Source organism: Falco rusticolus, chromosome 7, assembly GCF_015220075.1.
Source record: "Falco rusticolus isolate bFalRus1 chromosome 7, bFalRus1.pri, whole genome shotgun sequence".
Taxonomy (NCBI): Eukaryota; Metazoa; Chordata; class Aves; order Falconiformes; family Falconidae; genus Falco; species Falco rusticolus.
In genome coordinates, this window is record NC_051193.1 from 22,610,700 (window position 1) to 22,633,777 (window position 23,078).

A 23,078-nucleotide genomic window follows, 5' to 3' on the forward strand; every position below is an offset into this window, starting at 1 on the left:
AATGGAACTTGCACTGCTGGAACTCACGCAGATCAACACTATCGTGGTTTCAAATGATCTGACAGCTCTGTTGCATTTTAACACTTGTAGCTACAGGTACAGCTTTGCAGACTTACTGCCTGTCTGCCTGCCTTTGAATCCTTTATATGCCCGGAAGACTCCAAGAGCCAGCCTCTCCTCTAAGGAACAGAATTTATGACTTCTTAAAAATGCTGTTTAACAAATTATTAAAAGATTGACACAAATATCTAACATGATACGTGTTCTTCCTTAAAGAACAGTGTGACTGTAGTACCTCTTTAAAACAGAAAGAACGCATGAAAAACTGCCACTGAAGCAAAGCAGACCTTCTTCCCCTCTCACTGGCATCTCAACTGCAGAAACAAGTTCTGAAGTTAGACCTCAATTACCTAGGAACAACTGGTTTGATTTTCCAATTTCTTGCTGTATATTCTTTTTACAATACTGTTGCTCCTTTTATTAAAGATATGTGGAGAAAGCGCTTGGAGTGTCATAATGGGGAACTTGGCTCGGGTGCCACAGGTAGTCCTGAACAGAAAATTTATTTCAACTGATACATTGTCTTTTGTTCATGTTTGAACAGAAAGGAAACATGCTATCAAAATTCCACTTGAAACCAATTTTTACTGCAAGAGTAGTACTGTAAAATTGTATTTCCAATTACTTTCTCTAGGAAGATAAGTTTCGAACAATCTCAGCAGAAATATTTTAGTAGCTTGCATGCCTATGGCTTTTTCTTTCCTCGGCAAGAACCGATGAGCTAGCTATCCTGAAAACATTCTTTATGTGGTGCATCAAAAATGGAAAGAGGACTTTACAGCTCTCACCATAAGTGAATATACTTACTCCTTCTTTCCATCCCGGTTAATTGATCCACAGATATCCTTTGGTACTCTCTAATTTGACTGAGCTAAGAAATAAATCACAGCACTACAGAAACTTAGTCAGAGCTGAAATTCTAGAGAAATACTTGACCAGCGTGACTGTCTGTAAAACACTCACTCAGAAGACAAATTTCATTATCGTATCTTCACATCTTAAGAGATATTTAACGGCACTGTATGACACTGTAATATTCTGGTATTGCATTAACTTATTCCTAAAATTGAGGTAGGACCCTTATGCATTAAAAAGGAAGGAACAAAACTGGAAGCACAGCCAGGAAGGACAAACAGCATTTATAAACCTGGAAAGGAGACTGCTGGGCTAAACATGCTCACTGTGATGTGGAAACTGAGGTGTTGACACAATTCTTACCCTGGATATACAACTAGTGAAAGAACACCAGTTTCACATATTGTTGACAAGTCAAAACAAGGCAGGAATTCCACAGTCACATTAGAAACCCAAGACCTTCTCCTGATGCCAGCTCCCCAAGCGCTGTGATAAAAGATACATGTCTGTAGATGTTAACACGTAACAGATTTTCAAGTAGCTACAAGATATGAAAGCAGGTTTGCATCTGTCAACATATTATTTACGCCTTTTTGCCAGTTTTCTATCAGGATTGTTTTGGGAGTGGTGTGGGGTTTGGGTTTTTTTGGGGGTGGGTGCTGTTGTGGTTTTTTGGTTTACAGAGCTAAAAAGGGTCTTGGAACACTCTCCCACTTGGCTTCTTTGCCTATTTGTGCACAAATGCTCAAGGTCATATTACTTTGCTCCTCCCCTCCCTGAATGGGGATATTTGTTCATGATGTGGTAAAATGTGAACATAGCTGTATCGATAATGTTTTTCAGCATGAATAATACATTTTCTTACTTAGCAATCCAATTAGAAAATTGAGTATGCAACTATTACATTTTACTTAGGGTATTAGGTAAGGATGGAAACATGTTAACCGTTTTCTTTAGTTCCAAGCCATTTGAGTTCCATCAAAGTTCTCTTAAAGTTACTGAAACATTTTTTACTCTTCACAGACCCTAATTCTAACTTACCAGCTATGTAGGGAGGAAGGCTTGTTATCTAGCATTTTATGAAAGCACTAAAAGAAAGGGGACGTAAACCAAGGTGCCTACTTGGAAGCTGCATCTGGTTAACAGGTGCAAATGGCAAACAAGACTTTGTTATCGAAAGTTTGTGCCCTTTCCTGTGCAACAAGGAAAAAGCAACATTCAGAAGACCCTTCAAATTTCCATTGTGATAATATTGCTCGGCTTGGCAAGAAGGTAAAAGAAAATTAAACAAAGCCCTGCACCACAGTGAAACTGCTTGCTTACCAGCAGCGGTATTTTTTGACGTTATACTTCATCACTCAGTCAGAAGAGCTAAATGACAGATCTAAACCAAACTTCCACACCTGACTGGATCACCTGTTCACCTCTTCTCCAGAGAACACTACTGTTCAAGAACACATTCTGCTCTTACCAGTTCTCTCTCAGCATGACGGATGCGCATTCCTCCTCCTGCTGCATTCTAGCTCTGGCGAGGAGCCAACGCTACTACTGCTAGCCCCAGAAAGAGCGGGGCTTCACCCAGTTCCAGTAACTTGCCTATCTCCAGTCACAGGGACTGGCTGCTCATCTTCTCTCAGTGTGGCGTGCCTACCTGTTCCAGAGGGCTGTCCAGCTGCCTGACAGCCCAAAAGGCTAGGGAGGCACTTCCTAGGCGGGAAAGAAAGAAGTAGGAAGAAGCGATTGGGAATACCAGAGATGGCAGAGAAGAAATTACCGAATCCCAGGGTAAAAACAGGATAAGAAACAGAAATTATGGGCTTCAAGAAGCGACAGCCTTATAAACCAGAGACAGCGAGCGCTTCTTGAGAGGTATTTAAGCATACAGCAAAGGTTAGGTACTACTTATGTGCAGCAAAAAATTAGCAACAGCAAATAGTAGTCATGTTCAACAAGGGACCCAGGCTTTTGGCATCGCAGCCATCTATGCAGCACATTACTTCTGTGGCTAAAGCGTTTCAAGCTGGTTTTCTCTAGTTATGCTTAGAATTTAACACTTCTATGCTTACTGTGCCCCTGTATCTCGTATTAATTTGAAAGGGTCTAGATAAACTCATTGTCACACACCTGTTCTCACCTCTGATAGCCCCTGCGTCACGTCCCATGCAGTGCTGGAAGGCAGAAAGGAAACGAGGCACGGCACTCGGGAATGGCTCGCAGCCACCTTGCCACAGCAAACTCTGCCCACTGCAAGGTTCGTTACAAGGCTGGGCTGTGTATTTTTTCTATAAATAACTGCACATACATCCTACTTATACTACTGAATACTGGTAATATTTATTTCCCTTTCTATATGGGGAGAGGTTTGCATACATAAAATACCCTTAAACTGACAAAGTTAGAACTTTCTCAGATGGCCTCCAATAGTAGGACATAATCAGTGTTGTACGTTCGTTATCTTTGAATAAATTATGTATAAGATACATTATGCAAGAAACCTGAACGTGATTCCAGGCTCACTCAGGTGCCTGAGCAACAGAAAAATGTCAAGTAGCAGGTTAAAAGGAATGTATGTGCAATATAATTATGGTAAAAACAAAGAGTAGGATAAAATAAAAATAATTAAGCGCTTGATAAGTTTTAATAATGCTAAGATAGAATATTCGAAGGACAAGCACAACAATAAAAAAGTCTCAATTAAAGCAATCAAGCGCAATCCTTTAATCAACATTAATATCATCATCTTTCACTTCACGGTAAGCTGCCTGCAAAAATACCCCCATCCAAGTAGCCAACTGCATAGTCCATATAAAACTAATTTTTAGGCGCAATTCCATTATTTTCTGTGCCCAATTGAAACAGACTCACAAACTAGTAGCACTAATTCAGACACATAAACGACATATAGCAGGCAATAATGCAGGTTTAATATGGTGTTTTCCCCTTTTACTTTTACCCTTGTGTTTTTTACATATTACACCTATAAATTTAGACCAAGATGTGAACACATGACCCTACACCATAGTGATGTGGCACCAAAATCTCCATCCCATTTGGAACCATAATACATAACGAGGCAGGAAACTAAGCCTGCATGATTTCACAGCCCCAAGTCCATCCTTCTAGAACCGCTGGAAGACCTCCCTCCAGATGTTTCATGTCGCAGTCTGGTTCTTGCTCATAGCTCAAGAACCTTTTGCCTTTTTCATGAGCCAACAACTAGCCCTAACTGACAGAACCCCGCTAGATAAAACCTGGATCTGCAGATTTTTACAGCTGATCAAGTCAGCCCTTTGACCAGTACTAGCTGGCAGCAGTGCACCAGTTTGGTCTCGGGCAGCCGGGAAGTTTCCCCATCAATCCCTGCCAACGTACAACAATCACATGAGGGAAAACAACAGGAATTTCTACCCCTTCTCCAGACTCAGGCGGAGCAGTCTTGTCCCAGGCGAGATGGAGTTAGCAAGCGTTCTCGCTAGCCCTCAGGCCCCGCAGCATCCTCACCAAGGGGTGTGGTGAGAATGGGGACGGGACGAGGGCTGGGCAGCAGTGACCCAGCTGGGGACAGACCCCCCCCTTCTCCTCAGCCCAGGTAACTCCTGAGCACCAAGTGGCAGTTGTGGTCTGAAACAAATCAGTTTTGATAGAGACACTGGGGAATTACCTATTCTACAGCACTTCCCTAACACGGACAAAGGTTTCTTTGCACAGGGCGTTAACATAAACGTTAGGTGCAAGCCACACGCTGCTGGCAGAAACACACCTACAGCTGCAAAGAAAGGAAACCAAACACCTGAAAGTTCCTAAACACAAAGGCGTAACCAAGAACATTTACAAAATCCATAGCCTTGACTACTACCCCCATCACTTTCAATTTCCTTTTTGGTACTCCGATCAGGGATTAACTCCATCAATCTGTACATTAAAAAGGATTTTTTTAACAAAAGAGGTAAAGGTTTCTAAGTCAAGGTGGCAGTATGTTGTTATTGTCAACAACTACTCTTCTGCAGGAGAAAAATGCTTAAATGAAAATCAGGAAGGAACCAAGTCCAATGTTAACTTGTATCAAAGTATGAGGAATAAATAGTGGCATACCCCAAAAAGCAGTACCTCAACGACATTACAAATGCAGAGCACAGTACTACCCATCACGTTCATTGAAGATAAACATTTTAAGATGCTTCAAATGTCACGTCCTGTCTAAACACTGTCCTACTGTAATTTCCTGAGAGAAAACATAAAATGCATACAAGCAACTGATTCTTGAATTTGCTTTATTTTTCTCTGCATAAGGAACCCTGCACAGGCAATTCAAATTAAAACAAAATAAATATGTGAATATTCATGTAAAACTGTCCTTGCTAATGAACAATTATACACAATGTACAACTCTTCATGTTCACTGGGAGGGCTTACAAATGTACTATTCCCAACAAAAATGCACCAAAATGTCTCCATGCAAACTTATCAAAAGTGACCAAAAAAAGGAGAAAAAAAAAAACTTACCGATCATACTTTTTTTTGTTTTCTTTTTCATTTTTTCTTTTTTACAATCACAGAAAAATAAAAACATCTAATTTTTTGTTACATTTAGAGTAACTAAAATGTGGCCACTGTCTATTAACATCTGGTTTTATGCTCCTAAAACATCTATGGTTACTGTAAAATTATGTCAACAATGAATTGGACTTAGGGCACTATCTGTAGTAAAAGGAAGATGATTTTGTTCACAGAATGTTAATAATCTGTGTCTGAGCCCTCTGCATTGTCCACATTCCGTGAGAGCATATAATTGTCCATATCTATAGACCTGCAATTATTGATTGCATAGCGCAAACGCTCTGCCATGATTAGTTGACTGGAGTAAGGTGGGAGCCTCAGTTGAAAGAAACAAGTCTGTGAGGTAGGCAAGCTGTCGTAAGGCTGTGGAAACGGATAAAAGGTGGGACACTGTTAGGTTTTGAATGAAGCAAAAACCGCAACATAGCCATATTTCATTGCTCCTTCCCTTCCCTGCCATCAATCAACACTTTCACATTCTATCTCAAAATTCCTTCTAAGCGCAGACTAGCCTCCCTTGTTTACATCACTTGTTTTCATCCTTAAGTATGTGCACAACCACTGCTACCACCTGCTCTTTAAATAGCTCAACCCACTAATGAAATTCAACTATTTGAAAAGTTGATCACACTACTATTTAGCAGCTCACTGGAAGATACCAAGCACCATTCACATTACATACCACAGTGTACCTTAACAGGAGGCAATCTGAGAGACACCTAACTGGAAGACGGCAGTGAAACCACTGTTACCTTAGATTTGGCCAAGTTTTTGATTCATGTAGTTCACAGAAAATGTGTTTCACTGCACAAAACCCCAAAGTAATGCCAAACAAATGCACCCTGTATGTGAAGTAGTACACTGTGAACAGTGGTTTTAAGACGTCAAGAGTTCACATACTATTAGATCATATGTTGCTACTTACAGAAACTTAATTAAAAAAGAGCAAAAATCACTAAATAAAAAGGGATTAAAACAGAAAATGACTGTGGAGAAGTTATAACAGAAGAAGGTTTGTTTCATGTGCAGGAACTTGTCTTGACCTCCAATCATATAATTACAGCAAACACACCGAATGAATTAAGATGCAACTCATGCAGTGTATGTCCCTCTAGTCAATTGAAATGTTTGGTTTTAACGGCTCAGAGCATATCCCGTCCCATACTTTCTCTGTAAATTTACAATTATGGAAACCTGTCTCCTACTGCCAAAGGACATAATATATTAAGCAGGAATTTAAAAGAAACAAAAAAAAAAAAAAAAAGAAAACAGCATCTTACCCTATCAACCTTCATTATTTGGAATCGCTGAGAGATATCAGCTGTGTTGGCTGGCAATCGAGATCTTCCTGACACAAACCTCATGAAAAGGACTCTCTCCTCATTTGAAAATTCTTCAAGGGTATGCCAGAACCACTGCACCAGCTGATGCTGCTCATCAACTTCTCTGTACCGCACAACTTTCTTCAGAACTTCAACTGATATTTCTGGCATTCCACAGACCATTTGCTCCAGCTGCTTGGCAGTCAGAAGAGACAGCAAAGGAACTGGAACAATCCAAGACATTCCTTCTCTTACAGCAGCCACCTATTGCCCAAAACCAAAGAAACATTTGAAGTGCAATTGTTTCACCTCTGGCACTCAGCGTACCATCCAAATGCAAAAGTAACATACCAGCTGAGAAATGGGATAAAGACACAGAATTATAGAACATCTGCCAAATACAACCTCCCACACATGCACCTCCCATAAGGGCTGTTTCCTCTCTCAAAATCCTGAAGAATATTACAGGTATTTTCAATTATAATCACACATTAAAGAATATGTTTTGATACAAAACAGAAGAAGTTAGAAGTACAAGTTAGCAGTACAGATGATGATGGCTAAACCGAAAAACTGTAAACACCACCCGAGTTGCGACAAAGTCATATTTGTAAGAAGACTGTACTTGTTCTAGAAGACTTAGGATCTGGTACCCCTGATGAGAAAGTTCCTTTTCTAATGCAGATAATACCATGCATGCATCTCTATCTTGAGAAAAAGGAAAAGAACTTTCCTAGCATGTAATTAGTATAATGCTTTTGCAAGCTTCACTATACAAACGAGACAATACACAAAAGTATGCAAATGGGTAATGAACACTTCTCAAAACGTTATCATGAAATATTTGTAGTTTCTATGCTAAAGCAGAAGAAGAATAGTTTTAAGTTAAATGTTTGTCAATAATATTTACTATAGCTAGTCTCTACATTGCTGTAATATCTAATCACAGTGCACAGCATGCACAGTTGCAGGTTTTTTTCTCATGAGGGACGGACAGTTGCAGTGGGGCTACTCTAATGAAAGACAAGTTTGGTTTCTAATGCTCTTTTGTCAACTTAGCAATTAGCAAGAAAACCAGGATCAATTTAAAACCAGCTCCCAAAACAGTTGGGAGGCGTGTGTGTGAGGAACCACAGGGACCCAGGTGAGATGCAGAAACCCAGAAACCCAAGCTTTTCTTATTCCCTAATAACTGGAATGGAAACTTGCATAATTCAAAAAGCTGTTGGCATTAACAACAGGGATAGAGTCACAATGAGATTCTTACCTGACGGTCCATTTCATGGAGTCTGTACTCAATTGCCCTCTCCACATACTCTTTCCTGTTTGAAAAGGTAAGTGGGATACTGTTCCCTCCAGGGATTATGGGAACCATCTTACCATCAGCACTTTGGCCAACAAAAGAATCTAAAGGAATCATCTGTTATGCAAAACAGGAAAAGTATGTTCAGTGTCAGTCATTCCAGGGATCCAAATGTACTATTTTACTCTCAGGCACCTAGAACTAAAATAAGATCACAAACTATTCCAAATGGATATCAAGTGCTTGTTTTCCCCAAACCAGACGTTGAATTATATAAATACTGAAGTTAAAGCCAATCTGATACAGTAACCACTTCCAGAAAAAAACTAAGAGCTCCGACTTTCGTATCTTACCTCATGGAAATTTTCTTCAGTAATCCCACTGTCTTCAATGTGAAGAATGCTGTTGAGGGTCTGCACATAGAGCAGATCTACCTCCTCCAAATCCTCCAAGATGAGTGGGATACAACAAAGTTGCTTCCAGACCATTGGAGCCAAATGAAGATCTAATGGCTTTTTTGTACGGATAGCTACACCCATGAGAATGCCCAAGAACTTAAACTGCATCAGATGTTCATCTAAACATGCCGAAGGGTTAAAGAGAAACCTGAAAGAAGAGGCAGTGAAAATACTCCAGTATTATTTCTATGCTACTTGGTTAGAAGTAAAAGACAAAACATTTCTAAGCTCAGCATAGAAATAAGCTAACAATTATCAGCAAGGGGTGGCCAAAGAAGATCATTGTTATCTTTAGCTGTTAAAACGATGGAGGCCAGGATAAGCAGAACTAATCCTGACCACAAAGGCCAGCATTCTTGATGTTACTCTGAATTCTGCCATCAGCAATCCAGCAAGTTCATGTTAAAAGCATGCCCTCTCCTCCACAATAAAATAACATCACAACCTGAAGGAAAAAATACACTACAGCCAACTATGAAATCTCATCATTTAGTGTAAAACAATTAATAGAAGATTTTAATTTTCACTCACTAGTATCTGCAATAAAAGCAAATGCTGGACGACTTACCTATCCCTATTGTAGCCTACTTCAGCTGTAGCATTTGGGGAAGGAATAAGCAGGTCTACTATTCCAGTTTCCAGTTCCTTAAAAATCAACAACAAAAAAGCCTTCTTAGACATAGGCATAACAAACCTATTACAGAAAGACTACGACACGATGGCATTACAAGACAGAATATTCAATCATAGTGATGATCGGTTCTTACAAATTAATATAAAATATTTAAGAGAAAGTAAACATGGTAGTGATTATTTTTAATAATACAAACATGATTATTTCAAGACCTGCCCTTACATCAGACTACAACGGTTTCTTCACTGCGACCACTCTTTGATACATTCTTGGTTCCTGTTTCAGAAATAACTGGAAGCCATAAGCTAGACACCCCACAGGTGCAGCTTTTTCAAGAACCAAATACGAAGCAAATTTTTCAATGAGTTCTGTTCTGAACCCTCATCACACCTTGTATTTAATGTAAACCATCTAGGAAAGAACCCCAAAATTACACGTCAAGTCCTTACCTGAATCAACCCTACTTTAATCTTAGAGGTTTCAGAAATTCCCTTAACACATGGAGTTCTTCAGCTTCCTCCATCCTGTATCCTAACTCTAAGTCCACTGCCAGCTCCAGCACTACCCATAGCTGTTGCTCTGTCCCAGACTAAGTAGATACCCTAATTATCCTCACTAATCCTCATTCTTTGCGTTTTGAGGCTCCTGGAAGATTAAGGAACAAACTTCTCCACCAAGCATTGCCTTGAATCCTTCTCCTAGCTACAGCCATGGATGTGTCACAGGGCTGAGTCACATCTTTAAAAGTATAGGCAGTACGCATTAGCATTGACCAGCTTTATCTCAGTCCTGGCAGTCTGAAGCCTTCAGCTTCCTGGGGAATCTGAGAAGACAGCTCTGTTGACAACAACAACAATATCGCTTATAGACAGGCAAAGTGTGTGCTTCCTGCTACGATCTCCTTCCCACACTGAATGTGTGAGGTGACAAGTCATCTCCGGGTATGTGAGAAACACCTGCCTGAAGGTGTTTCTGTATTGTGTACAGGGAACATACTGTAGTCATGGAATGCAGTACAACTGCTCTTCCAGGGGCACTGGCTGGGAAGAATGAGGGGCTGCAAAATGCATCGGTACCATGTAGGGGCCATCTCAGAATTCCAAGGGGCCCGCCGTAACACTAGTTACAGTGTGGCCTTATGGCATCTCCCTGCCACAATCTAGGAAGATTTCTTTACCCCCAGAGCCATCCCTAAGTAGGCAGCTCTAGTGTTGTGGCTCAGGACTGAAGAACAAGTATTTGCTATGCCTGGAAGAAAGGAAATTTGAAAAATACTAAAACACACCAGAGGCAACAAAACCTCTTCCCAGGCATTTTGAACTAATAGACTTTTCATACCTGACACATTTCTGTAATCGTGTCATCAAACACTCCACCTGCATCATCAGCTCCTTCTCCAACCAGTTTCACTTTCCAGGCACGGGAAGGCAGACGAAGGTCTGATGCATTCAGCTTTACCACTTGTCTTGCTATTTGTACAAAAATGGGCTTGCATTTCCGACCTCTTTCAAAAAAAAAACCAAAAACCAACAAACCACAGCCATACAATGTAGCTCATGAACACATAAAGGCTACTGAAGTCACTTCATTAGTAAACTTGTACAGAGCGAGCTCAGTATGCCAGAAGTAAGGGAAAAAGTATGAATATCAGTAATTGTTTGGGGTCTAATATAATACAATGCCTGTGAAAACAATACTGACCTGGTTGATATCCTTTTCACAGTAATTTGTGGCCCATAGTTTTTCCCCTGAACCATAGTTTTTCCTATGGAGCGCACCATGGGGAGCGTGTACACTCGGGGTGCTAGCAAGGGCCTTAGCTGTCCTTGAACTATTCCCCATGTTCCAGCATTGTAATGAGATGTACTGTTCTGCAATAAAGCAGCATGAGAATAAACATATTAACAGAGGATATTAATTCCATTCTTTACAGAATAAAATTCTTCATTACTAACCACTAGCACTTCAGTATTTCAGGAAACAGGTAGCACCTATTGTCTTTAGCTTTGAGGCTTGTAAGCTTTGGAAGCTGAACAATAACACGTTAGCATGAAACATTAATGTTAGCACAAGCGAAAATACGTTACAATACTTCGACAAAGTCTGGCTTAATCCAGATTTTTTTTTTCTTTTTCTATTTATTACAAACCCCCTACAGAACCTGTTATTAAGATCCATCTTGATCAGGTCTGAAACTCTCTAGTGACATGGCGTAACACAACAGAGCTGCTTTTTTTCAAATGGAACTTTACCTGGTTATTGGGACTGAGGTTAAGTAATCTCCATGAAGAGTACATGAGGTCAGAAAAATGGTACAACAGTCTGAGCCTTGCTCTCACTGTATGAATGCTCACTTCTTTCAGTGCCCCGTACTGCGGTGGAATGGCATCAGGTAAACCAAGCTGTAAGGCACTGACACACCTACCACAGAAAAAGAGAAAAAGCATCATTTCATAAAGGGTAGCTGTACTGCTTTTGGCCAGGGTGGAGCTGATTCTCTTTGCAGTGGTTTATGTGGTGCTCAGCTGCCAACTGGATTTAAAGCATGACAGCAGCAAAATTTGACAACCTGCACGGATATAAAACGAAACAAGTGTTGTCCCAAACGTTCAGAAGTTCTCGTTGCACTCATCCCCCAGGAAACACAAAGCCTCCCTCATACGGCCACACAATCAGCCTCACTGCATTACCTGGCGCTCTCGGTGGAACAGGCGGAGCTGTCCAGGCAGCGCTGTGGCACCGTCCTGCTGAAATCTGCCGAACATTCTTGCCTTGCAGGACGGTTATTAGGGTTGGTTCTCTGACATGGTTGGTATGGCCCAGTCCAAGCTGACAATTTGTAACAGGTTTAAAAGGGACAAAGAAGAATCAACAACTGTGGTGATATTTCTAAAACTCTCTTAAGCAAAGATTCAGAGCAAATGGTAAAATATGGTATTGATCTACAGCATATACTGGGATAAAAAAAGATTTACTGTATATATCTTTATTATTTAGCATTTACCTTTTATTTTTGATAGAATATTGTACCCATACTCAATGGGAGTAGCAGATTTAGATGCCAAAGAGGCCTTAGAACAAGTAGAGATGTTTTGCAAGCTCTTCTGCAGACTGAGGAACTAACCGATGCTGCTAAGTCATCTATGTTGCAGTCTTTCTTAGGCACAGACAACATAGCTCAGGTGTCTCTGCTGGGCCATTTAAATGCCATTTTTGTTCTAGCACATAAATTCCTACAACAGTTTATGAAAACACAATTTGTGTGAAGAGAAAGTTTACTTGAAGCTGTTCTGACTTCTTACTGATAGTTTTGTATCCTATGGTAATTGCATATTCTAAAAGTGAAATTTTCATATTAGAAGAGTATAATTTTATTTTCTTTTTCATATAAAACAGTTTTTTTGCACTGAAAGGAAAATCATATAAAATAGGCTTTCAGAATGAAGTTTCTCTCAATTTTTTACCCTAACAATTTTTTCTCTTCCAGAAACACAAAGCAAGCACCCTATAAAAAACCAAACAAACAATCCAAACCCAAAAGATCCTCTCAGAAATTACTCTAAACAACTTGCCCAACAACCCTTCTCAAAAACTCAGTCCTGAAACACCAGAGAATAAACTCCAAAATTTTGTGGCCCAAAATCCCTGAAACACCAACTCCTAATATGTCAAGAGGCTCCTCCTTATACCTGTAGCACGCAGAACTATCAAAAAGCTGAAATCCTTTCAAAAATTTGAGTTAGACATGAGGTGAGGGACAAGAATAGACTTTTAAGGGCCGGGATAAAATTAGGGTCCAAAAGAAAACAGAGAATTTATTATTTAATAATTATTTTTTCTCACTTCAAAAAATTACTCTCTAAAGAGTTAATGTTCATGAAAAGCACCTAAAGAGTTCAAAAATGTGATTGCCACAAACCATAAGTTTTATTATGTTGAAAAAATTGATGATAGCTCAAGAATTAGGTAAAAATTTGTGATTTTTTTTTAAATCTTTGATTAGAATAATTCAGCTAGAACGTTTCCAGTGTTTTCCCAAACTGCTACTGTGTAAAAGCATAGGAAATAAAAAAAAAATAATGGAAATGCCTGAAGTGTTATTATGGCTGAGTGGGAAAGGAGGAGAACAAATACAAAAGCTTTCTTCTCCACCAAAATCAAGATATTCCAATCACATCTGTAAAGAACAAGTACAGCCTTATAAAGGTTAGAAATAGACAGGGAAGAGTTCTGACCTGCCCTTCCGAGTTGCTTCCCCATGCGTATACATCCCCCGTAGATGACAAAGCCAGCGTGTGCTCTGCTCCGACGGCGATGTCTTCAATGAAGATTCCTGACAGCACTGGAACCTGCTGGGGTCTGTTGTGATTTCGAGCACGACCTTCTGGCAAACCTATCAGGCGATCTAAAATTGCAAGCACATGTCTCTATGTGTAAAGAACATTAAAATGTTAATTTTACTTGCAGGTAGAAAGCAAGGAGGGACAAAAACCAATTCTACATACTCTTAGAACTTGGACACCAGTACAATTGGTTTGGCCAAGATCTAGAGTATGTCTCCCACAAAACAGTGATTCCTACAGTGCTCATTAAATTGCTAAAGCTGTTATTTTAAGTCTCAAAGATCAAATTCTGTTAAAGCAAGACTTCCATATGTATATGTATGGTTTTATAACACTTATGAATTAGCTGACTTGAGAAGTTTAAACAGGTTTAAATCAGTGCACTTGGAAACTCTCCCGCCCAGATTTTTAAACAACTTGTACAGGCACATGCTTTATTAGACAAAGTAAACTTTTAAGTAACCCAGTGTTTTCACACACGTGAAATTCAGTGAATTTTTAGGAAAACCCTCTTCAAAAGGTACATTAATAAACTGAAAGGCTATCCTGAAATCAAACTAGAGAGAGCTACAAATTTGGATATTACAGATGTATGTTAAGATTGCATTGTTGAAGTTCCAAAATTCAGATTGTGTCAGCACAAACCTAAAAAGTAGCATTAGGTCAGTCTCATAAGTACATCTCAATATTCTTCCCTTTCACTTGCAATACACACAAACCTATAGATGGAAAGTGCCAAATACCAGATCACCATCCTACCTTGTCCAAAAGTATATACATGACCATCTTTTGTCAGTGCGACAGAGAACTGGGTTCCACAGGCAACTTTTTTTATTCCAATTCCACAAAGAATATCGACTTTCTAAGGGGTAAGTGAAAGGAGAAAGAGCTATGGTATTATGAGGATAGAAACAGAAAGCAAACAAGAATTTAATCTGTAACTCCTGCTTCCTAAAAGACATTTTGTAATTCCCACTGTGCAATGCATACATTGTAGGATTACTCTAATTAATGCTTGTAAATTAATACAGGAAACGGAGACACAGTTTTCTCTTTTTCTTTAATGGTATCTTATTCTATGCAGAATAATTCAAATACCTTTTTTTTTTTACTGGGAGTGAGCAGGGACTGGCATAGGAGGAAGTAGATGAGTGTGTAAACAACCTTCCCCCCACCCCCGCCATTCCAAAATAAGAAAGCTCTCTAAGATAATCCCAAGGTTTTCACTATTTCTATTGCCACTGAGATAAGGTCACTATTATTTATGAGAAATCCTTTAAAAGTATCAAGCTCAGCATAACACAGCATCAGAATTATTTATGCCAGACTGTAACAGAAAAGTTTGGTAGGTGGAATTAGTAATTGCACTTCTGATAATTACACTCTGAACACCGCGTAACACATTTAACAGCACTGAAAATTTATGCAAAGAGTAATTTCTCTATGAATTCTAACCTGCGGTGAAGATTTTGCAGTGGAATTTCCCAAACCAAGTTTACCATAATCTCCGTCTCCAAAAGCCCAAACCATTGAGCCATCTGTTGACACAGCTACAGTATGATTGAGTCCACAGGCCACCTGGTTGAGAGAAATACATTATGACCACAGCTTTTGCTAACTTACTACTAACTCAAGCACCCCAACTACCTTTAAGAAAAGAAAAATTGTGTTTTAGAAAAATAAGTAACCTTTTAAAACAATTAGAACTTTCATTGCTTATCACAGTGTTTTAAAGACATTTAGGACCACAGTAGTGTCTTGTAGGTACTTGCTTGCTCTCAGCTCCTAGAAGCAAAGCATAGCATCATGCTACACATGCTCATTGTTTAAGAACATAAAAACAGTTCATGAATTCATGTGTAAAAATGCCTGAATCTTGAAATGTTAAAATGTTGAAAAACATGGGCAGTTTTACAGAATGAGGCTCAAGAGTCAGGAAAGTAATTATTTTAAAAAGCATGCATACTGAAATTCCGCCATCATAATAAAAATAAAATCCAAGTACAAAAAAACCCAGAACACTTAAATACATTGAAAACATCAGCTTTAAACAAAGATACATGGCTAGTTTTAGATAAACCATGCCTGTCCAATCTGGTAACCCTCCAGCGCCGTCACTCTTTCTGGGAGTTTCTTATTGGAAGTATTTCCAAGTCCTAATCGACCATAATCACCATTTCCAAATGTAAAAAGTTTGCCATCTGCCGTCACCACAGCTGAATGTTTGAAGCCACATGACATCTGGAAGCAAAATAAATGTAATTTTTAAACACGTTTTAAATTTGGGGGGGAAATTATATTAGTTATTACATGTAAGTATGTAATACCTTTTCCTCCCCTAAACTACATTCACTTTATAATAAGAGCTAAAATTTTAGGTATTTTAGTATTAATGATTTCTCCAATGACCTCTTACTCTTCTCAACAGTAACACTGAGGAGGAGGACAGGCAGATATTTGTGTGAGGAAAGCCTTTCAGGTGTTTTGTTTATTTATATATTTCTACCAACTACTGTTTTCTGCAAGCAGACTACTATTGTTGTGCAAATATTTTGTATTTTTATAAAGAAACCTCCAGTCAAAGCCAAACAAGTTTTTGTGCATTGCTATAACACATCTAGTACTAGGAGGAGGTCTTGGTGACCGGTTTTGTAGGACAAAGTCCCCTGAGAAGGACCAAGGGAAACTTTTAAATCATGCCTGTTATTTCACCAATTTTTTGGTCACCCCTCTCTTCCACGCCCTTTCTAATTTTTAGTCTTCTCCAGCAACAACTGTCAGGTACCATCACACACCAACAGTGAGCTCTGCGATATTAACATCCTTCAGCTGGAAATTACCAGCTTGGTTCATAATGCTCAGAAGTAAAAAGTTGCCTGTCTTCATTTGGTATATGAATCCAAACTGCCAAGACTGACAATGGTTCTGGAACATTCCCAGCACTAGACAACCACACCTGCACTCTGTAGGAGACAAAAATATTTTGGCACCTGCACCACTTCTTCTCCTTGCAGAGCCTCTATTTGTCTAGGCCTGCGCTGTCTGTCGCTGTTCCCATGTCCCAGTTTGCCATAATCTCCATCTCCCCAGCTAAAGACTTCCCCACTTTCTGTTAAAGCCATGGAATGTCCATCAGACCCACAAGAGGTCACCAGCTGTGTTACAACAAAGCCTGGTAAAGGAAAATGAGAAAACAACATTTAGAATCAATTAAAACAGACTCTTAACATACATTTATCCAAGTGCACCTAGTGGTAGCCAATTAAGTCTGGGGAAAAGAACCAACCAAAGGAACTGTTTTCTTGTTATAGCAGTTTATCTATTTTTATTTTGAACAAAACCTTCATCTTCTCATGTACAACCCATGCATTTCATCTGCCATTAGTTTTGAAACGAAACGTTCCTATCTTCAGCAAACATTCTTCCCTGCAGCCTTCTTAAAACTACGGAATTTTAAGATACTACTACTCAAATCTTCATGAGAAACTAACATCTACTTCATTTGTCCAATTTTTTGAATTTAAGACTACAATACTTTACTGTGTAAGTGTGCAAAACCAGCATCTACATAAACAATTATATGAACTACCACACACCCAAGGATTTTACCTTGAAGTGCTGAAATGACTGTTAACACATGAAGATCGTCAGAATTTCCTTGTCCCAGTCGCCCATAGCTCCCTTCTCCACAAGCCAAAACTGTGCCATTAGCTTGAATGACAAAAGTACAATTCTGACCACAAACAACCTAGTTTAGAAAGAGACAAAGGGGTTTTAATGTTTTTTTTGTCAGATGGAGCAACATTGTAATACCTGCATTACAATGTACAATCTCCTTTTGATTTTTTTTTTCTTTGTAATTATATCAAGGCAACAGACTTTTGTCGCACTGCAAATACCTTTGTGACAACCCTATTAACGTAAGACTTCACCCAGTCTGTGTTTAACAGAGTTCTGTTACTCAATCTCATCATAATAAAAACCTAATTGAAACTTGCTACTGGTTTTGGCAAAACTTCTTCCAGTGACAGAAATCACAGAAACCTGAGATTTAGTGTTGTCGTTTCCACTGTGAATGTCAATGTTATTTCAGAAAAAGGAAATTGGCACATGTATTATGTTAAAGCTGTGCGGGTACTTTCAAATCATGCTCGTATGAAAAAAATCGTTTTGTCAGATTTCAGTGGCTTCTTGGCTTGAATTTGTCAAATAATTAAAAGACTTTTTAGTGAAAACACACGTTTGGGGGGTACTTCACAGTAAATTCAAACAACAATTTGATAAGACATGTAGAGATTTTGACAAACTGTACAGATAATACATGGTAAATCATTAAATCATGACTGTTCTTAAGCGATCACCTGCTGAGCCTGAGAGAATGAAGGTGCTGCTACTGGTATCATGACATTTCTACCAGCTTCTGCTAACTGCCCATGTCTTCCTGCTCCCCACAGATACACGTCACATTTGCCTCCCAAGTGCCAATCCTATGGAACAGCATGAAGGAATGCTTTAGAACAAGAGTACTTTTAAAAGCTTCCAATGTTTCAAAAGGATTTAAAAAAAACGGTAATAAACCAACCCCAAACCATCAGTTTTACTAACCTCTGGCCTTGACGTTGCCCAAGACATTATCTGTTCATCCATACCATTGATCCATTTACTATTATCCTACACGACAAAAGCCACAGTTACCACATTCAGTTCAGGATGCACCTTGTATTTTCTGTTATGTAATAGATACCTTCCTTTCTAACTACAAACAGTACTGACATTCAAATTATTCTAAACAGTGTAGCAACAACAATGAATGTGTGAATACTCAAACACTTCATTTTCATTCATAGGCCAAGTTTATTTCCTTAGTACACGTATCTAGCAATGGCACTGTTATCCGTAACTCGCAATCCAAATAAGTAAAAAAAAAAATCAAACAAAATTTGTCATGAAGTAATCTTTCCCTGTTTACTGATGTTTAGAGCTTTTTAAGTTTTAATTGCAAACACCGGCTTTAAATATTGTAAACTTGCTGATAAAAAAATTCTTAATCTAAAATTTCTATTTTGGTTTACCTGCCCTAACGAGTCATTAAGACAATTGACACTAGCAAAATAACTCTGTGTAGGAATGTGCCAAAATTACTCTAAAAACATCATTGTAAAGCTCTATGTCTCTTGCTTCTCTCACATACAAAAATTACTTCTCCGTTTTGTGTTGTTTCGTTTTGTTTTTACTGTGCAACTGGCTTGCACTCATTACACACCAAGAGCGCAACCTTTACAGTATATTCTAACCAGTTAATTAAACTTACACTTATTGCTGCTGCTTCTGCTAATGAATATAAATCTTAACAGTTCAGAGATGTTAACTGCATCATACCAGATGCTCAATAACAACACGCTTCGCTGTTGAAACATGTAGTGCATTTTACCATCAGGAGGGTAAGCTCATCCTCTGGAACAGGCTCCAGGTCGGGAACGGTGAAGGACTCTGGGAACTGCGCGCCCTTGGCCAGGGCTTCGGCAGCTTTGATGGTAGTAGAGAAGCACTCCAGCCAGGCCCATTCCGTGGGGCTCCAGGCTGAAGGGTCGGGGAGGCAGCTCTGGTGATGAGGCGGTACCGGGGGGGTGCACAAGAGCTGGTCCAGGTGAAGGCCCACCGCGAGCGACGCCAAGCACTGCATGTAGGGGCTGTGAACCAGCTGGTCTCCACAAACAACGTGGGGCTAGAGGTGAGGGGAGCGGGACAGAGAAAAGGAACATGCCAAGTCAGAAACATATATCAACCCATTGAGAAATAGGAGTCCTTCAAACCTAGTCATGTAGAAAAATACTCTCTTCCACACTTAATCAGAGTTTTTCTAAAATATTCTCAAATTAGGAGACTATTAGCTTTGAGAATGCTGAAAGACATTTTTAAATAGGACGTCGGAAAGTATTCTGGGTTCTCTGTGGTGAAAGACTGAAACGAGCTCAGATTCAAAGAGCGACCTCACGTCAGACAAATTTTACACGTCCACATTAGCTCTTCTTACCTTTTCGTAAGCATACTGTTCCTGAAGCATTATGGGCAAACGTTCCAAGAAGGCGCGCATGCAAGGAGCCATATTCAATCCCAGCACTCCTTGCTGTTTCAGTGCAGTCCTACACGTTGCAAGGATGTGATTGGAAGATATCCACTCTGACGTGCAGTTCACTACCAACACATCCTGTTCAATAGCAGTCACAAGACACATTAGAAATTAAAAATTCATAAAGCAGGATTATGCAGCTCCATTGAGTTATCACCAATCATCTTAGTTTCTGTAGGGGCCAGAAAACACAGCCTTGAACATTTCTTGTCTCTGTTGGTCAATAATCTGCTGACAAATGCCTTGGAGTAGCCATCTCCATTTGCCACCTCCTCACACACCTGTGTCAGCCCCACGATTCTCACTCCAAGAAAGAATGCAGACGTGGTAATAAGCAGAATTAATTTCAGTGAATGCTGCAATCTTAGTTTAGGACTTAGTTTAGGTGTAACCTTAGTTTAAGATTTGCCTTGTAATATGACCTTCAATATTGAGTCTGTATTCAGGAATCGCTGTATTCAGAATCCCAAAATACTTAGAACCACATGCAGCATGACTCTACTAGCAGGAGTCATGTGTGCCATAGTATGTTTGTTCACAAAAAATACCATCTTTTGGAACAATCAAGTGTTATGAAAGTTCTGTTCAGATGCCAGCAGTTCCTGACACAGCAAACCCTGAACTAAATTCTGATGCTCCTTAAAAATTTCTGAGGTTGAGGCTGCTTTAGATTAAGTTAGATCACTGAAATACCTTATTTGCTAAGGGAATGGAATCATTTCTTCATGCTGCCTAAAGGAAAATAAAAATAAAATTCTGTCTTCTGCCTGTTTTCACTGTCCATTTATGACTGCTGCCATGAAACAGAAAGGCTAACGTAACCGATGTGCAGCATGCTTTATAAACACCAGCTCAGGATTCCACCCTGCCCCCCCCCCCCCCCCCCCCCCCCCCCCAAATTAAACACGGGACACTATTAAATAAACCCCAGTCTTTTTACTGTCAGGTGATAGCTGAAAGCCAGAACAATGTGTCTTGAAAATATAACAGAGATAGGTATTTCTATCTGCATTTGTCTACAAAAACATAGAAAGGGGGGGTGGGGGGGGGCGTGCAGGGAGAAAGGCAGGAAAAGCAGAGAGACAAATGGCATTGTCTTTTAACAAAATAATTGAAAGAACATTACTTTAAGACATAGTGTCACCTTTGATCTGTTAGAGCAAGCAGCCACTCCAACCTCAGGTATCCATACTGCAGTCTGAATAGCTCCAGAACCTATCACAACACTCTGTAATACTGAACCATCCTAAGGAAAGAAGTGTTTTGAGTCAGTGTGTATACACAGCTACTTTTCTGTTTAAATGCATACAATCACATTTCTAAGGGATGATATTCTCCTAAGCTGTTCAATAACCATTTAGAAACTGAAATGTTTATACTAAAAGCCAACAAAAAAATAACCTAGAACTTTTATCATATTAAGGAGATAACCAAGGATTTAGAAATGTTTAATAATCCACATTATCTGACTCCCGGAAAAGTTCTCAAAGTAAGATAATATTGTTCCCAACTATAAAGAGAGAGCAGCTGGTTCTGTAAAGCCTAACTGATATGACCAAGCATAGAGAATGAATGAATAGTAGAACCATAAAATACAAAACACTTGAATGTTAATTATAATTTCAATCTGTATTTTATTATAAATAATTTTATACTATGCTTTATCGTATGCTTCTAACATATGGCGGTGGGGAGAATACTAGTCTGATTCTTTCACTATTTTGGATACTTATACTAAAAAAAAAACATCCCACATCAACAATGATCTTACCCGTAAAGACCAAATATTCATGAGACCACCAAGTCCACCAGATACTAATGCCAGTCCATCGGGACTGAATGCAACAGTCCGAACAGGAGTAATGTGTCCTCTCAGTTGAAATACACACTTGACTTCTACTGCTTTTCTGTATCCATCCTGCAAATTATTTCATAGTTACGGAACACTGAATTACTTACAGAAAACAGACTAGCATAACGGCTCCTATATTCTGCAATAAATACTGATCATCCATAGAGATGGGGTAATTTCCATAAGATAATAAAAAAAGACTAGTACTATGATAATTTTATAAATATCTCTGTCACGTTATCACCTTTACTCCCCTTACAAAATGCCATTGTTTAAAGGCCATGTTACAATTTATGTAGGTGAAATTCATCTTGACTTAGTCTAGAAAAAAAGTTAAGATCTTACTAAATTTTAGTATGAATGTATCAACTTAAAAATTAAAACAAATCAAAATACAGTCCTTAGCCAAATAAAACTCATTCAAACCTGTGATTTTTCATTTCCTGTTCTGAAAATGCCTATACATATACAAACGCACTGCAAATATTTTTTAGCAAATGTCTCCTCTCAGGAAATGTTGAGATTTGAGTAACTTGCTCACATTCTTCTCCTCCCCCCAGCTTCAGAATGAGCAGAGAGGATTTTTTAAACACTGAGTTTACCCCTTTTACCTTGGCAGTTGTTTCTTGGTCCCACCATCCTTCTGAGCAAGTTGAGCTGGACTGCAAAGTGATTACTACGTCTTGGGGAACAGTCCAGACACACACCAAACCATTGTGGCATCCTCTAGAGGAAGTCAGGGTAAATCAGAAAAACAAAGGTATTAACTAACAAAGTATCAGTGGTCTGGTATTAACTTAAAATACCATTAGTCTTTAGCATCCTCCTATAAAACTACATTGTATCAATTAATGTAAAATGAAAAGGATGTTCCCAATGAATAAATGCATTTTTCCATTCCTGCCCCCACCTTTTCAATTTTTACTAACACCACAGTCTCAGAAAAAATATTTGGGCAAAGCAAGAAGCTTTCAGGCAGCAGTATTACAAACAGGTCTCTGGCATGGAGAAAATGGTTGGTAAGGTGACCAGAGTCACTCTTTCCGTTTGAATTCTGAAGCCTCATGAATCTCATGTCAACTGGCTTACTGAATTAATGTTACTTAAAAAAAAAGACAAAACTTTTCTTTGATCTGGACACTAAAGACTGATAGAAAAGACTTGCAAAAGAGCTATAGAAACAACAAAAAATTACATACGTAGCAAGTAAAAGCTGCAACTTGGGTCCTTTCCCTGGCAGAGCACACCAGGCAATGCCATTCACAAGAGCTGGATGGGACAGCGAATGCAGGCGCCTCCAGCATCCTCCCATGCACCCCCAGAGTTTCACTGTTTCTTCTTTGGCACATGTCAGAAGAATCTTACCAGTTGGATCCCACTTCATACTAACAATCATATCCTATTGGATTTAAAATATTTAGAAAAACATCTTTTGTTTTGCACAGGAACTTAAGCTTCACAAAAACGTGTGACATATTTTACAAATTAAGAACGACAGTCTTTTAAATTCAGACACAGAATAGAATCATAGAATCATTTAGGTTGGAAAAGACCTTTGAGATCA

At 39.1% G+C, this 23,078-nt stretch overlaps 1 protein-coding gene across 1 annotated transcript in view; it reads right to left on the minus strand.

Annotated features, from left to right (window-relative positions):
• Positions 1-5,169: 5,169 nt before the first annotated feature.
• HERC1 (HECT and RLD domain containing E3 ubiquitin protein ligase family member 1) overlaps positions 5,170-23,078 on the minus strand; it is a 109,841-nt gene continuing 91,932 nt past the window's right edge. Inside the window, 23 exon segments of the mRNA XM_037396088.1 lie at positions 5,170-5,835; positions 6,753-7,058; positions 8,062-8,214; positions 8,451-8,703; positions 9,124-9,200; positions 10,528-10,693; positions 10,891-11,060; positions 11,442-11,591; positions 11,860-12,018; positions 13,425-13,594; positions 14,292-14,394; positions 14,988-15,110; positions 15,618-15,773; positions 16,523-16,704; positions 17,142-17,280; positions 17,894-18,019; positions 18,138-18,203; positions 18,964-19,257; positions 19,567-19,740; positions 20,807-20,908; positions 21,434-21,580; positions 22,126-22,240; positions 22,714-22,913. Of these exon segments, the coding sequence (XP_037251985.1) occupies positions 5,650-5,835; positions 6,753-7,058; positions 8,062-8,214; positions 8,451-8,703; positions 9,124-9,200; positions 10,528-10,693; positions 10,891-11,060; positions 11,442-11,591; positions 11,860-12,018; positions 13,425-13,594; positions 14,292-14,394; positions 14,988-15,110; positions 15,618-15,773; positions 16,523-16,704; positions 17,142-17,280; positions 17,894-18,019; positions 18,138-18,203; positions 18,964-19,257; positions 19,567-19,740; positions 20,807-20,908; positions 21,434-21,580; positions 22,126-22,240; positions 22,714-22,913 (3,717 nt within the window). The 3' untranslated portion in view covers positions 5,170-5,649.